Genomic DNA, 14913 nt, shown 5'->3' on the forward strand with positions numbered 1-14913 from the left:
CTACTCAAGACACCAAATGATATCCAACTCCGATATACTTTCTTTAGAAAAGATTGCAATTTGATTAAGAAAACTCACAATTTTTATCACAGATATCTTTACAAATTATTTTAATGTTAAGCATCTCTCCATTAAAAAAAATGAGGGCACAATCTTATGCATGTTCAGACAGGAAAATATTCTACATGGGGAATGTCTAAACATGCATAGGATTGCACTGTAAATTGGACGTACAATAAAAACACTAAGCCCCATTCTATGTATTTTTACTCAGACTTGTCCCAATGTGTTCAATGGGATTGACTCCCTAGTAAGCATGCTTAGAATTGCTGCATATACCACAAGGTTCAAGAACTTTGCTTGCAGGTGATGCCTTCCATGCTTGTCACAGGATTAAATATATTATCTTGTCTGGTCCTTTCATGCTGCTCTCTTCATTCAGTTTTTTCTCTCTCTCTGCTCTGCTCTAAAGGAGCCCTGTTCACAAGTGGCCCTGGGGTGGGAAGTTGAGAGAGTGATGGGCCACCTCTCCTGGAACTATTGGGAGATGGCTTACTATGTAAATTGTGATAAGGTTTCTAAAGATTAAAAAGGAAGGCTAAAACTTATTGCAACTCCTAAATAACTTTTAGAACATTTTTGCAATCAAAAGTGAAAAATTTCACAGATATTAAAGTCAGGCAGTAGAATTTAGTATGAGCAGTCCTACTCATAACTGTACCACATCAAAATGAATATCCACTGAAGACCAAACACTTGGCTTAGTTTACCTTTGCTGTCATATACATTAGGTTGTTTAAAACCAAAGCAGTGGCCTGTGGTGATCCCCAGCCTTCGCCTCTTAGCCAGCGCCTGCTGTTCACCATCAACTCTCTATCTTTCAAGGGATCCTCGTCATCTTCATCTTGCCGCCGAATTGTGGGTAAAGGTTTCAAATCCACTAATTCAATATTGTTCATCCATGGCAGCAAATAGTGTAGCATCACCTGTCTTCCAGAGGGGTGCGCTGTTTGAATTCTCTGGCTTACCTCTGTGCTCAAAAATTAGAAGGTAAGAAAATCTAAGTGTTATTAGAAAAAAAAATTTTTTTGTTGGTTCTCTTAGCTTCAAATGTTTATGTTGAAGAATATTAACTACTGCGCTGAACAGCTGCATATTTTTATTTGGCCTACACGACTAATTTGTTTTGTGATTTGCCCAGAAAGTTCATGGAAATAAGTAGCAGTAAGAATGGTAAAAGGAAACTACTAAAGGAGCATTATAGCAAAGTTCTATAAAAATGAACACATAATAAAAATCACCGTTTGTAAAACTGAGTAAATTAACCAAACAAGTGACAATCCCCCAAGCAATATATTGTCAGCTGACATACCAAGCCATATGGAAGCAGGTGTTGGAAGACAGTGCTTGCTTTCAAAAGAAGAGAGTCAACCAACTATAGTGAGATGTAAAATTAAGAGGTTGTACTTAATTTAAATATTTAAAATATTTTAACCAGCCTTCTCACCTTAATCTTCAAGGTAGTTTACATTTCATCTTTTAACATGCACCATAAACAGAACGGAATAAGAAGTAAAGAACTTCCAACACAGTAACCACACAAAACACAGCTTAGCAGAAAACAACATAGGACAGTCAAGCTATTTCTATTAAAAAAATATTGACATTAACCTGTAAGGTCATTTCAAAATATTGGTGTTGACCTATAAGGCCCCAAATGGCTCAGGGCCCAAGTACTTATTGGAGTGCCTCTCCCAGTATATACCAGCCTGGCCTTTGAGATTTTTGGAGGGCCCCCTGCCTGCGGTCCCACCCATGGACAACACCCAGAGCATGGGCCTTCTCGGAAGTGAAGCCCTTATTACCGAAGTCCAAGCCTTGGAGTGGCATCAGGAATCTTCAGTAGTTCCCTTTTGCCAGCTACTTAAGACACTCAGGCTTTTATGTCTTTTTGATGTACTTAAGAAGATCTTTCGAGTCTTCTGTTTTGTTTGAACAGTCTATTGTATTTATTTTCCAACTGCTCAATTGAACTGTTTAGGGCTTAAACAGTATTGTTTTATTAGTGCTTGTGTTTTGTATTTTTATTTGTAAATGTCTTTGCAGTTTATTAGAAATTGCAGTACGTAAGTTCAATGACGAACTATGTAAATAAATATACAAATGTTTAGGCAAAGAGAACTATTTTTATCTGGCACCTAAAAGCTAATGAAATAGGTGCCTGGCAGAAAGAGACATAGAGAGATCCATAAAGCAAGGCCATCACAGAGAAGACCATCTCCATGGTAGTTACCCAGGGAGGGTAACTGAAGTACCTGAAGCAGGGGTTTTGCTGAAGATCTTAATAGGCTGACCAAACTGAGAAAATGTTCATTAATGTAAGGTTTCTCTACTCATTATTGTTTATATAACCTGTTCTCAGAATAGAAGTTTATTCTGTGCTGCTTAAACTGGTAGCGAGAATTATGTGCTTTTCTCACAGAGTGGAAGGCATCAATCAACTGTCTTGGTCCCAGGGAAAAAGATGCCACTGGGAACCCCTCCCATCTGTCTGAATTCCTGGCTCACATGAAGTGAGGATCAAAGGGCTGGGTGCCCAGACATGTTTAGCAAAATTGGGCCAGTAGCTTATTACATTACTATTATGCACAATTAGGGATCCAATATGCTATCAGAAATTTATACCAGGTGCTATTAACAGAAAGGAATGTCCAAGAGAGCTTAAAAGCATGGGGAAGTGTCTTCAGATAGTTTAATGTTTCTTATAAACAAATACCTTGGCATAATCAAATGCTTTAATATACCTGAAAATATTGCAAGCGTTAGTTCTGGGTATGTCCTTGCTAATTCTTCAGAAAGTTGATAATAGGATACAGAATACAGATGTGGCAAAGGTGAAGGCTGGCTCAATACCCCATCAGTTCTCTGAACCTCCAATTTATGAGCATAGCGAAACATCTTCGGCTCTAGAATCTAGAATAATAAAGACAAAACGATCTTGGACATGTATTCACATGTAACAGCTAGAATATTATTTTAAACAATAAACCTGTAAGTTAGTTCACAGAATACCAATTGCAGAGCACTTTATTAAGCACCATTACTAATTTTTGAAAGCAAGCAAATTTTCTAAAGAGTATTGTATGACTTATAACCTTCTCTCAATTCCTTAAAATTACAAGTGTGCACCAACCCCCAGATTCAACTTGGACCTTGATGCAGCACTTCGGAAAACTGCCCTATCCTGTTCAGACCAATTTGGAGGCCATCTGCTTAGACTCAGGTAGCACACTGTTGACCTGGGCAGAGGTTCACTCCCTGTCCATAGTGGTGGAACAACCAACCTGACTTCAGACTGGCTGAGCCATGAAGACCTCATGGAATCTGAATAGGCCGTGAACCCACAGGTATTCCAGAAACTGATTCTCCAGTTTGGTCGACCCATCTTGGATCTCTTTGCTTCCCAGGAAAGCACTCTAGTGCCCCAGTTCTTCTCAAGAGTCCCATGCCCAATGGCTGGAGGAACAAATGCCCTAGAAGAAGAAGGCCACAGAGGCCCCTTTATGCATTTCCAGCAATCCTGCTCTCCCCAGGGTCATTTGCAAGATCAAGGGCTCGACAACACAGGTGATCTTAATCACTCTACAGTGGACCAGAAAGCCCTGGTTCCCGTACTTAGTGAATCTGTCCAAATGGAACTAGTGGCATGTTAATACGTAATTATCTAAATAATCTTCACATTTTGAAAAAAAATCAAACAAAATTCCTAGGCTTTAATTTAGAAAACAAAATAAACACATTCCATACAAACCTGTAAAAGCTGCATAGCAACTTCATAGATAGCCCTAGAAGAGTCAGCTGCTTTAAATAATATAAGATTGAGAAGAGTAACTGTATCACACTGGTAATCCCTGTGAAGGAAACAAAACATAAACAATTTGAGATGCTTAGGAGTGAGTAAGCAAATGATTTTAAAAAGAAAAAAAAACTTACAGTGCAATCCTATACATGTCCATTCAGAAGTAAGCCTCACGTTCAATGGGTCTTACTCCCAGGTAAATGTGTATAGGATTGCAGACTTAATTGATTGTCTGCCAAGTAACTTTCTTTAGTACCTGTTTTGGAATACACTGGCTATGGCTTTAAAACATCCAGCTGCTACCCGCTTAGAGCCTGTATAACAGCGATCTACAGCCCAATACATGAGGTTACTCTGGTCAGGGTTGAGCTCCAACAGCAGCATAACTGCCTCGCAGCCAAGCTGATGAACCTAAATAAAGAACAATATAAAGCTGAAAGCTGCTACACCAACATTTTAAAGTTACACATTGTGCACAGAGATGTACATTCTTATTAACAGTATTCACAAAAAGAAAGGAAATTTATCTCACGGATCCCAACAATGCAGCTATTTGTTGTTAAATAGTAACACTGAAAATTAAGCTACAGACTTCTGGAATTAACGTTATAAAAAGTACTTAGCATTTTCCAATGTTGTGATAAATTACAGTTTAGACTAATTTGTATTTTAAGTATGTAAACTTCCACAGTAATATATTCTAACTGGATCCACTCATTATTTTTAATACCCTATGAACCCAAAACTGGATCTGAAATTGTGGTAGACAACTCTAATCATGTTAATTTCAGTGGGGTTAGAAGGAACAACACATTTCTCAGCTTTCCTAAATCTCAGCCAGAAATTATTCGGCTACAAATTATTATTATTATTATTATTATTATTATTAATTTATATAGCACCATCAATGTACATGGTGCTGTACAGATGTCTTAAAGTTTACTGATACTGTATACATTACCTTCTTATCTTGTGAATCCAAAATATTATCCAGCCATTTATACAAATAGCCATCTGATGAGAGTCCTACATTATCTGCAACAGGGCCACAACAAAGTACAGCAGACATAGCCTTTAAAACAGGGGGGGGGGGAACGGACAGATTCAGTTGTTGTTTTACTTAAATTTTATAGTACACTAACATCTGTTGGATGTAAGGATTTATTATTTCATTCCAAAGACAAAAGAGATAAAAGCTTTCATCCTTTTCAAGTTAAGAATATTACATGACATACACAGGAGGCTGAACCATCTGAAGCAATCATGAGTTCCTGTCATTTTGTGCAGTTGGTACCTGATTACCTGGCAACCAGTGCAGACATATGCCGACATTAAAGTCTCAGATAAGTTGTAAGCATTGCAGATATAAAGCATTTTGAAATAAAGGCTAAAAAAGTAATCGCTGATAATATATCACTAAAATATGTTGTCAAATTATGTTACCTTTAATGCACAGTATTGGTGTCTGTTTATTTGCATGTTTCTATCACTGTATCTGTCCAGTGGGGTAAACATGATGCTGAAAGGTCCCGCCCAGTGACTGAACAACATAAATAGGCTGTGACGGAGGCTCTGCTGTGGAAAGACGCTTCTTCTCTGGTGCACTAAAAAGAAGCATAGATGAACCAAGCCCTTTCAAATACACAAATATATCAAAGACAACAACAACAACCCGAGTGAACAAATCTAATGAAATGAAATCTCTTCAGCAGGGTTGTCTTCATACTTCATTCTTAGAGAATCTAAGTGGTGTTCTAGATAGCGCTATTATTTATTACATTTATTTTATTAAATTTATATCCCAGCATTCTTCCATTGTGGAACTCAAGAAGGCTACATGTGGTTCCCAGGTGAAATCTCTTCATTGGCTTCCAATGCACTCCAGAATCCAATATAAACTTCTCCTGTTTACCTTCAAAGCTTTTCACGGTCTAGCTCCTGCCTATCTCTCCTCTCTCATCTCACACTATTGCCCCGCTCGTGCTCTTCGCTCCTCTGATGCCATGCTTCTCGCCTGCCCAAGGACCTCCACTTCCCTTACTCGGCTTCGTCCTTTTTCCTCTGCTGCCCCTCATGCCTGGAACGCTCTTCCAGAACACTTGAGAACTACCAACTCAATCACAGCTTTTAAAACTCAGCTAAAAACTTTTCTTTTCCCTATAGCTTTTAAACTTTGAGTTTGTTCTGACTCTATACTGTTAGCTTCACCCTACCCGGTGCCTGTTTACACTTCCCCGTGCCTGTTTGCATTCTCTTTCCCTCCTTATTGTTTACTACAACTTTATTAGATTGTAAGCCTATGCGGCAGGGTCTTGCTATTTACTGTGTGGTCTGTGCAGCACCATGTACATCGATGGTGCTATATATATAAATAATAAAAAAATAAAAATAAAGGTGGGCTCCACTAAAACACTGACCAGACCCAGACCTGCTTAGCTTCAGCAAGATGTCTGTCTCATGTGCCATCAGACTGTGCCTTGGGATCTCTACAGGTCCTTTGATGTCAGAAATTTAACATTCCTTAACCAAGTGATCAACTGACATTGCTGTCCAATTTGAGGTGGAAATTGTGCCCTGACATAACCTAGGGACAGTATGAAGAAGCCAGACAGAGCAAGACAAAGAATTCAATCAGTTCTGAATTGACTAGAAAAATGAATGCTTATTGTCTTTCCCACTTCTAGTTAACAGACCTACTGTAGTGACAATTGAAGTGGAGACTTTTCTATTACCGCAAAATACTAAACCATGGTAATGACTCATTGCAACCTTTGGGCTTGTATGCTATCTCTACAGCACAGCCATGAGGAGTACAAATCCTCCCACATCTAGTTTAGAGTTAAGCATAACTTGCTGTGATGTCTGAACCCAGACAAACTATGTTTAATCTTAAATGCTGGTTTGTTGAAATAAGATGACTTTAAATCATGAGTTATGAATTTAAGATTAATCAAGAGTTTAGGATTTGGATATATTTCAGAAATCTGATTAACTTAAAATGGAAACAAAAGCTTCCAATTTCCTCCCCACAGCTACATCAGAGGAAAGGAGGGGTGCATTAAAGTTTGCTGCAGCTCATCCTTGTAATGATAAACCATAGATTAGCATTTTCTTGTGAACACAGCCAATATGCTACTCCAATGTTATAGTATATTTTCTGCTGAGTGATGCCCAGCAAAGCCTTCAATTTCATAAAGATATGTTACAAGTTTCTGGGTGATGAATTAGGAGTTATTGAGGGGGGATGGGGATGTGTTTATCTGTTAGTTGCTGAATCCATGAAAAGTTAAACTGGAATGGATAGATGCATAAACCACTGTGGATTTTAAAGCATAGTAAATTTGGGAAAGGCCAGGATTTTGATTTCAGATATGAACCATCATTCATTAGCACCCTTTTCAAACTACAGCAATAAAAACAAAGTGACTTATAAGCAGAGCAATTTCTTGGGCTTGATGTATTAAAAATTGAATCAATGTGGCTTATTGAGAATACCTGGAACATTCTGAATGATATTTGCCACTAAGGCACTAAAATGGCATCGGATATCTTTCAGCGTGTCAGAGTCTTTTTCATTTTCTGCTTCCAGGAGTTGCCTGGTTAGATCCACATACTCCAATAAAGTGTTGTTGAGGGAATGTGTTTCATTATCAAGGCCACCACTTGCACTATAAAGAAAAGCATGAAAATTACAAGATATAGTTTATAAAACAAAGTGTTCATATCTCCAAAATTTCAGAAAACATAAAGCCGGATGAATTTGCTGAGGGGAAATTTTTTACCTCCAAGCACCTGAATCCCATATTTCGCATCATCAGTACAACAACTTAGGAAAGGAAAGGAACCTCTCATACAAGCACTTGAGTCATTGCTGACTCCTAGAGGGACGCCTGCTTTCGCTGACGTTTTCTTGGCAGACTTTGTAGCGGGGTGGTTTGCCATTGCCTTCCCCAGTCGCAGTTACCTTTCCCCCAGCTAGCTGGGTACTCATTTTACCGAGCTCGGAAGGATGGAAGGCTGAGTCGACCTGAGCCGGCTGCCTGAGAACCAGCTTCTGCTGGGATCGAACTCAGGCCATGGGGAGTGTTTCAGCTGCAGTAACTGCCGCTTACCACTCTGCACCACACAAGGCTCTACAACAACTTAACACTTCCGCAATTAAAACTGGATACAGTGTGCAGTTGCCTCTTTTGCTGAGCATATTCTTTAGTCCTATGAGACGCAGCTCCACATGCCTTAGTACATAGCATGTAGTACAGCTGTCTTAACCTCTTCAAAGAGGAAAAGAGGAGAAGCTCCATCATGTTGAGATGCCAATTATATTTGAGCTCAAGTAATATACTGAAGGAAGCAAGACAATAAAGTGCTGGACAGGATATGGCACTCTGGTTCCTATTTATATGCTCCAAGCCTCTTACTTACAAAAGTGATCCTTGCCAAGGCCAGAGCCAGGCTTTAGTGGGCCCAATGCTTGGAATTGCCACTACTGCCTCTCCCCAGACATCTTTACTGGGAGGGTGGTAGCTGCTCAGCTCTGATTCACGGTGGGATGCCACCATCTTAGATCCCCCCAAATGCAATGTCTGATACTAACTTTGAGCATTCCATTTGGGGGTATAAGGTGGCAGCATCCCACCATGAATCAGCGCTGCGCTGTGTTTGTCTCCCATCCAAAAGCACCACCTGCTATGTAAATACCTGTGGTGGAGGAGGGAGTGATTTGTAGAAGCAAGCAGCAATTGCACTAGGTGGGGCCTGATGGTGGTGGCAATGCTGGGTGGAGGTGCTGATGGGAGTAGCATATGAGTAGGCATTAGCTTTGCTGGGCCACATGGTCCAGTATACCAGGTGCCGATACCAGATCTGGTCTTTAAAATGTCTTAATGACACAGAAATCTCTATGTGATTAAAAACCTGGATCCTGGCAGCACTGCCAAATTAACAGAAAAGAGGAACCATAAACCATGCCATACTCTGAAGTCCCACATAACTCTGGCATTTGCACAACACACTCATATGCCTGACCTCATGCTGATAAAGAAAAGCGGGTATTCTTTCCCTTCAAAAAGAATGGGGCGATACTCTGTAGCTCACCAGCACTGTAGTTAATTTGGCCTAATTTGCAGAATCTATTTAGAAACTTTATACTTACCTGTGACTAATGACACCAGCATCTGCCAACAGTTCAAATATTCGTACAAGCTGTACACGTAAAATATCTCGACGCCTGCGTCGTTTCATATTCTGTTACAGAAGATACATAGAGCACCACAGTGAAATTACAGTCATGTATGAATGTTTTAAACACCTGTCAGATAATACACCACATTTGGCATTTAATTTGCAGTTACTGTTCAAAAGCAAACAAAATGATGGCCTATCTTGCAAACCTACTATTATTATTTTTAACACAATTGGTATTTTTTTAAAAAAAACCAACTGATTCTAAATGTTTTTTTCCTATCAGAACAGCACTGGAAATACAGTATCTACTTATATTTGTTTTTGGGTTACTTGGATAATGCTTTAACATTTAAGGTGAAATTCATCAAAATGGGTTCTTGCTTCCTCCCCAATATTATCAGAGAGGGTGGCACAATAAACATAAATCCAATTCACAATAATTAAAACCATATACTACAAGGTGAAAAAATACAATATAAAAGTTCAATGCTACAGTATAAAAATAAAAACAACAAAACAGAACATAGCAGTAGTGCAAAGATTTAAAATACATTACCAGATTGAAATTGGAAACTGAAAAATTAAAATATATTCTCCGAATGATATTTTCGTTGGTGCCCTGAGACTATACCATACTTGGGGGGGATTCAAATCCCCAGGGATATGGTCAAATTAAATTTGAACTCATTAACATTGCAGATATCCTTAGATTTAGAATGATAGACCCCTCTCCCTATGAGTACATGGGGTAAAGTCAATATGCTTCAAATGAATGTTCTACTTCATATAATTAACACCCTTTATGGCATCCCTCTGCATATTCCAAAGAAGTATTTCCAAAAGCTTATTACTCTCTTTTGTAAGTTTATCTGGGAATCTTCTCCAAGGTTTCCTATGATAGCTCCTTTCTGGATGGAAGTTTTTCTACGTATTAATTCTGTTTTAGAAAAATCACTGGAATTTACTGATGAGCATGTGCTTTAGAATTATATTCGGATGTATCAGATGGTCAATGAAAGTAGATTTTGATAGCACTCATGGTAGCAAAAAGACTTATACTTCAAAATTGTCGGTCCAAGTCTACACTATTGACTCTTCAATGGACAGAGGCCATTATTGCCCTTTCTATATTTGAATGTGCAGCTTACGACAGACAGCAGCTTCCAAACATGTATTTAGTCATCGTGAACTGATATGTAAGCTTGAGTATCAATTAGAGCTTATATGTATTTGAACGTATTCTCAAATTAGTCCCAACCCCGCAACCCCCTTTTCTATTTTATTTGCATTGTATGAAAAGAAAATCTAATAAAAATATTAATATTTTTTCAATGTTGATTACCTCTGGCCTTCTTTCAAGTGCTTCTTTAATTATAGGATGCAACTCTTCTATCAATTCCCTGGGTGAAAATTAGAAGTCAGTCAGATAATGCATAACATCAGTAAAAGCAAAAATATCAACTTCATAGTAACGTTTTAATGTAAGTACTTAAATCAATTTATGGTAACTTCAGAAAAAAAATACAGTTTTTTGACAGCTGGATAGAATAGGTATAATGAATCTCTGCAAGCAAACCATCAAACATGGTAAATAGTTTAACTATCATCAGGTCAGGAGACTTTTAAATTCAAAAATCTGCCCTAGCCAGGGCAGACCCAGAGACCTGCATCTGTTTGCTAAGGAGAAAGGAGATGGAGTAGCTCAAGGAGGTAAGTCAGATGCCTCCTAATCCACCCCCATTAGGTCAATTCGTTTCTTCTAGGAAACAGCCTGCCTTCTAATGGATGACCTCTGGACAGCGACAAGTAGGAATAAACGTAGTTTATATGTGAAGTGCATGACTAATACAAGTAGGGAGAGAACTCGATACAGTCTAGGCATAAAACAAGTATTGACACAAGTTAGCAGGATTTTAACTTGAGGCATTACTTTGCTTCTCCAAACACAGGCTTTTCTAAAAGCATGCACATGCAGGCTAATATCCAACAAAATAAGAAATCTCATATGCTCATGCAATATTCATTATGTAATTCATAGACGGAGAACCATGCAGAGATCAATTTATGCATGCATAAAATGGAATTCAAAAATATTTAACCAATCATCCCTGCACTCAGAAATTGGAAAACCGCGCAGGGTATAAGATCAGTCATAATTCTTAGACAAGACGTATCATTATTCCATAAGAGGAATGCGGAACCTCTGGCCCACTGGCCAAATTTGGCCCACTCAGCCATCCCATCTCATCTCTCCCATGGCACCTCAACCTAGGCTCTGCCCCCTCAGAAAGGAACAGGAGAGTGACTGAGCCTAGCCCCACTTTCCTCTTCCCCATGTGGGGAAGGTTAAAGAGTGGCTCAGTCACTTCCCTCTTCCTTTTGTCTTCTCCACATGGTGAAGGATGGGCAAAGCTGGCTCCTCAGTGGGCATTCGCTCTGCCTGGGCTTTCCCCATCCAGGGTAAGCCAGGGCAGAATGAAGCCAGCTTTTTGACTGAGGCTCTGATTGGAAGAGCACTCCTCGAGCCGATACCTTGTCTGGGAGTGGGCTCTGCTCCACCCAGGTTTTCCCCAGCTGGGAAAAGCCCTAGCAGAGCTCCCTGACTGAGACGCCGTCTAGAGGCGGGGCCATGCCCACAGATATCATCCAGCCTGTAGGAGGCTTTGGGCGCGGCAATCCATTCCTCCAACCCAAATAGCTTCCCCAATCTTGCTCCCCAACATGACTAGAAGACATTGCTAACCAATATGATGTATTCAGTCACCAGTCAGTACTGCCAATTGCAGTATTTCCCATTTTTACAACACTATTATTCATTTAGAGCAACATTACTAGCTTTTTAAATGGATAGAACTGTAATGTTTTGGTTCCAGCTAAGAAAGTAACAAAGCTAGACAAAATTAAAAATGATTACCTAAAAGCACCTGGGCTGGTCCTGCCAAGGCCCAGCACAAGGGATTCTGTAATTTCCATGCTCTCAGAGCGCATCATTGGAACAATGTGCTTAAACAAGGATGAAGGGGACGGAACACCAATTATCTGGAAACAGAAACAGAGCGCCAACATCCATTTAACAGCATATTTTAAATATTTAAATTATGTCAGGATGTCTATATCGGTATAATGAACAAAAATTGATGTTCGAGAAAAGATAAAGGGGAAAAAAAGGATTAAGAGCATCTCTCTGTTCCCATCTAAAAGGAAACTGCAGGGATTCCCAAGTGACCATGACCACTCTTTCACCAAGCTTCACAAGTCTGTTTGGTTTTACTGATATCTCTGCTATTTTCACTATGTTAACATCTTACATGCTTCTCCTATCATCATACAGTCCCATTAAGCTTTCTGTGCCAACACATTTGCTGCATTAAGTCTTTTAGGTTTTACATTTTATAGTAAAATCTACAGGAGGAAACATATTGTTTTCTTCTGAAAACAGAAAATAACTAGATATATAGAAATATCACCCATATGTTATATTCTGATTTTGTTAGTTCATACAACTTTTAAATGAGTTGAGATCACGGTATGCTATAAAATCTTACAGCAAAAATCAAGCTATGATAGGTTCCGAACCAGTCTTCAGTTTCAAACATTTTTTGCTAACAGCCTTTGATGGTCCTGGAATCCAAGAACATGTCTAATTATTTTCTGAACCCAGCTATGCCATTACCTAACACGATTTTCTGTATTTATCAGTTAACAATGACTGTGTGTATAATGTAAAGAAGTTCTTTTGTTTGATTCCAAAACACTGCTGGTTGTTATTTTCAAGTTTTTTGCTTTTCTATTATAGAAAAGAATGAAATTGAGCTTCCATACAGGCAGTTTCTTTCCTAAGCTGTAGTACTGCTGGAAAGGAACTAGACACCAGGCTGTATACATATCAAGTTGTTAGTTTTGTTGGTTTGTTTGTTTCAAGGACTCTGAAAATGCCCCCCACCAACATATGACAGGAAAATTTGTTTGATGCTGATTTTTAAACATCTATTTCAGAAAACTGCTTCTAGCTTATTCCATATATTACAAAATCAAACAAGATTTATAAATTTGCCAGTGCATGCTTTGCAATTTGAACTCCCATTTTGTTAAAAGGGAATATATTTACTGGGTATGATCCAGTCCACCAAAGGTGCAGAGGAGCCTCATAGGGCTCGGTAAAGCCCTGATTACCCCACCTTATCAAGAATATGCACACATGCATAGGAAAATGGGGGAATCTGTGTGCATCTCCTATATCCCCAGCCAGCCCTTCCTCTCCATTTTGTTCAGGCTACTCTCACTCTGAAGAATGTGCAACTTGCATTTTGCAAAGGACAAGGGCTGCTGAGATTTTCGAAGGCAACAACCTCAAATTCACTCTAATACCCTTTCGGGCCACCTTGCACATGTGCAATTGTACATGCACAGACCGGGAGGAAAGAGGGGTCTAAATAGTTCTATTAGGCTCTTCCATTTGCAAACGCTGTACCTGCAATGGGCTGCATGGACTATAGAAAAAACAAAGGACACAAATTGGTATTCCCTTTGTTGTTGAAATCTATTGGTGGGTGGGTGGGCTCTAAAGTAGTCTTCATGCAACTTGCAGGCATTTTACCTTCCATCCTTTCCCTTCCTGTCCTTTTCTTGTTTATTCTATCCCTCACTGGCTTCTCCACATCTAAACCATGGACTTTAAATTCTTGGGGTATGTCTGTTTATTTGCTTTTTGGGAAGCATCAGGCACACCTGCTAGTACAATATAAATAAAATGATTACTATTTCTCTTCAACTACCTTTCCCCTATGTGACTTGCCACTTTGATTGTGAGAAAGCAGAAGTGCTGCCAACTGTATTAAAAACAAATTCATAATGCCCCTTGTCTGGCTTACTAGAAATTGGTAGAAAACTATGGGGAATTAGTAGTTTTGGGGACATCAGCTTACCTACAATATTTCACTTTCCTTCATCAATATGTGAATGGCACAGAAATTTAACCCAATACCTTTGTTCAACATTTTGACTCAATTCTGACATCACAGCAAACCATGGGTTGAATTTCTAAATGTACAGGCAGACATGGGATAGAGCTTCTTGTCAGCTTTTATTCTCCATCTGCTTAGCACTCCTGTTTCTATCATGCAAAGGTCTCCATCCGCAGAACAACAGCCATAATAACTATGATTCACAAATACCTACTTAACACAAACATTTGTAGTTCTGCTACAAACCTGGTTTCTGGTCCTTCCCGCGAATTGCAAACCATGGTCAGTTCAGACTTCTCATCCAACCAATGGTCCGGTGCAATGTCTGAACTGAGTCTTCCAGTTGCAAAGGTCAGCCGGTTTAAGATTTTGGTTATCCACAGAGAAGCTCACGCTTTTCAAATACCATTTGCAATTTCACTAGCAAAACTGTTGGCTGTTTTGACAGCCAACAGGAATGAGATCAAGAAAAATAAACTTCAGGGCTCTTCTATTTCATAGTTTGAAAAAAAGGGACCTTCAGGTAATTAAAATTTCAGGTAAAGCAAACATCAAGCCAGATCATTATTTCTGAACACAAATCTACCATATGCATGGTAACTGTAATTGGAAGTTTCTAAGATTTAATTATGGTAAGATGAAAAATATCATCTGATTGTTTAAAATGGAGTGTGACCACAAGAGAGAGAGGGCTCAGCTATATTTTTCATAAGAAGCTAGCATCTTTGACGGTGTGACCTTGCCCCCTACCAACAAAAGCCAGAAACCTGTTATGAGGAGAAACAACAAACAGAGCCCAAAGGCATTTGAGCTGTATCTAGAATATGCTTTCTAGTAGCTTGAGAAGAGTGCATCTTATAATTAAAAAAGGCTTCAAAAAGGGATTAATAAACCAACATAGCACAT

General features: G+C 39.1%; 2 protein-coding genes across 6 annotated transcripts in view; one reads left to right on the plus strand and one right to left on the minus strand.

Annotated features, from left to right (window-relative positions):
• Positions 1-14913, plus strand: part of OCIAD1 (OCIA domain containing 1) — a 236243-nt gene that overhangs the window by 89824 nt on the left and 131506 nt on the right. The gene's annotated exons all lie outside the window — the stretch shown is intronic.
• Positions 1-14913, minus strand: part of FRYL (FRY like transcription coactivator) — a 161276-nt gene that overhangs the window by 53036 nt on the left and 93327 nt on the right. For all 5 annotated transcript variants that reach the window (XM_063135768.1, XM_063135766.1, XM_063135769.1 and 2 more), the window contains 10 exons: positions 11958-12082; positions 10386-10443; positions 9012-9103; positions 7355-7527; positions 5303-5463; positions 4821-4931; positions 4116-4270; positions 3812-3911; positions 2805-2973; positions 771-1030 (listed from right to left, as the gene is read on the minus strand). In XM_063135768.1, coding sequence (XP_062991838.1) covers positions 771-1030; positions 2805-2973; positions 3812-3911; positions 4116-4270; positions 4821-4931; positions 5303-5463; positions 7355-7527; positions 9012-9103; positions 10386-10443; positions 11958-12082 — 1404 coding nt within the window. The remainder of the gene's footprint in view (positions 1-770; positions 1031-2804; positions 2974-3811; positions 3912-4115; positions 4271-4820; positions 4932-5302; positions 5464-7354; positions 7528-9011; positions 9104-10385; positions 10444-11957; positions 12083-14913) is intronic.

The sequence above is a fragment of the Elgaria multicarinata genome, chromosome 10 (assembly GCF_023053635.1).
Source record: "Elgaria multicarinata webbii isolate HBS135686 ecotype San Diego chromosome 10, rElgMul1.1.pri, whole genome shotgun sequence".
Lineage (NCBI taxonomy): Eukaryota > Metazoa > Chordata > Lepidosauria > Squamata > Anguidae > Elgaria > Elgaria multicarinata.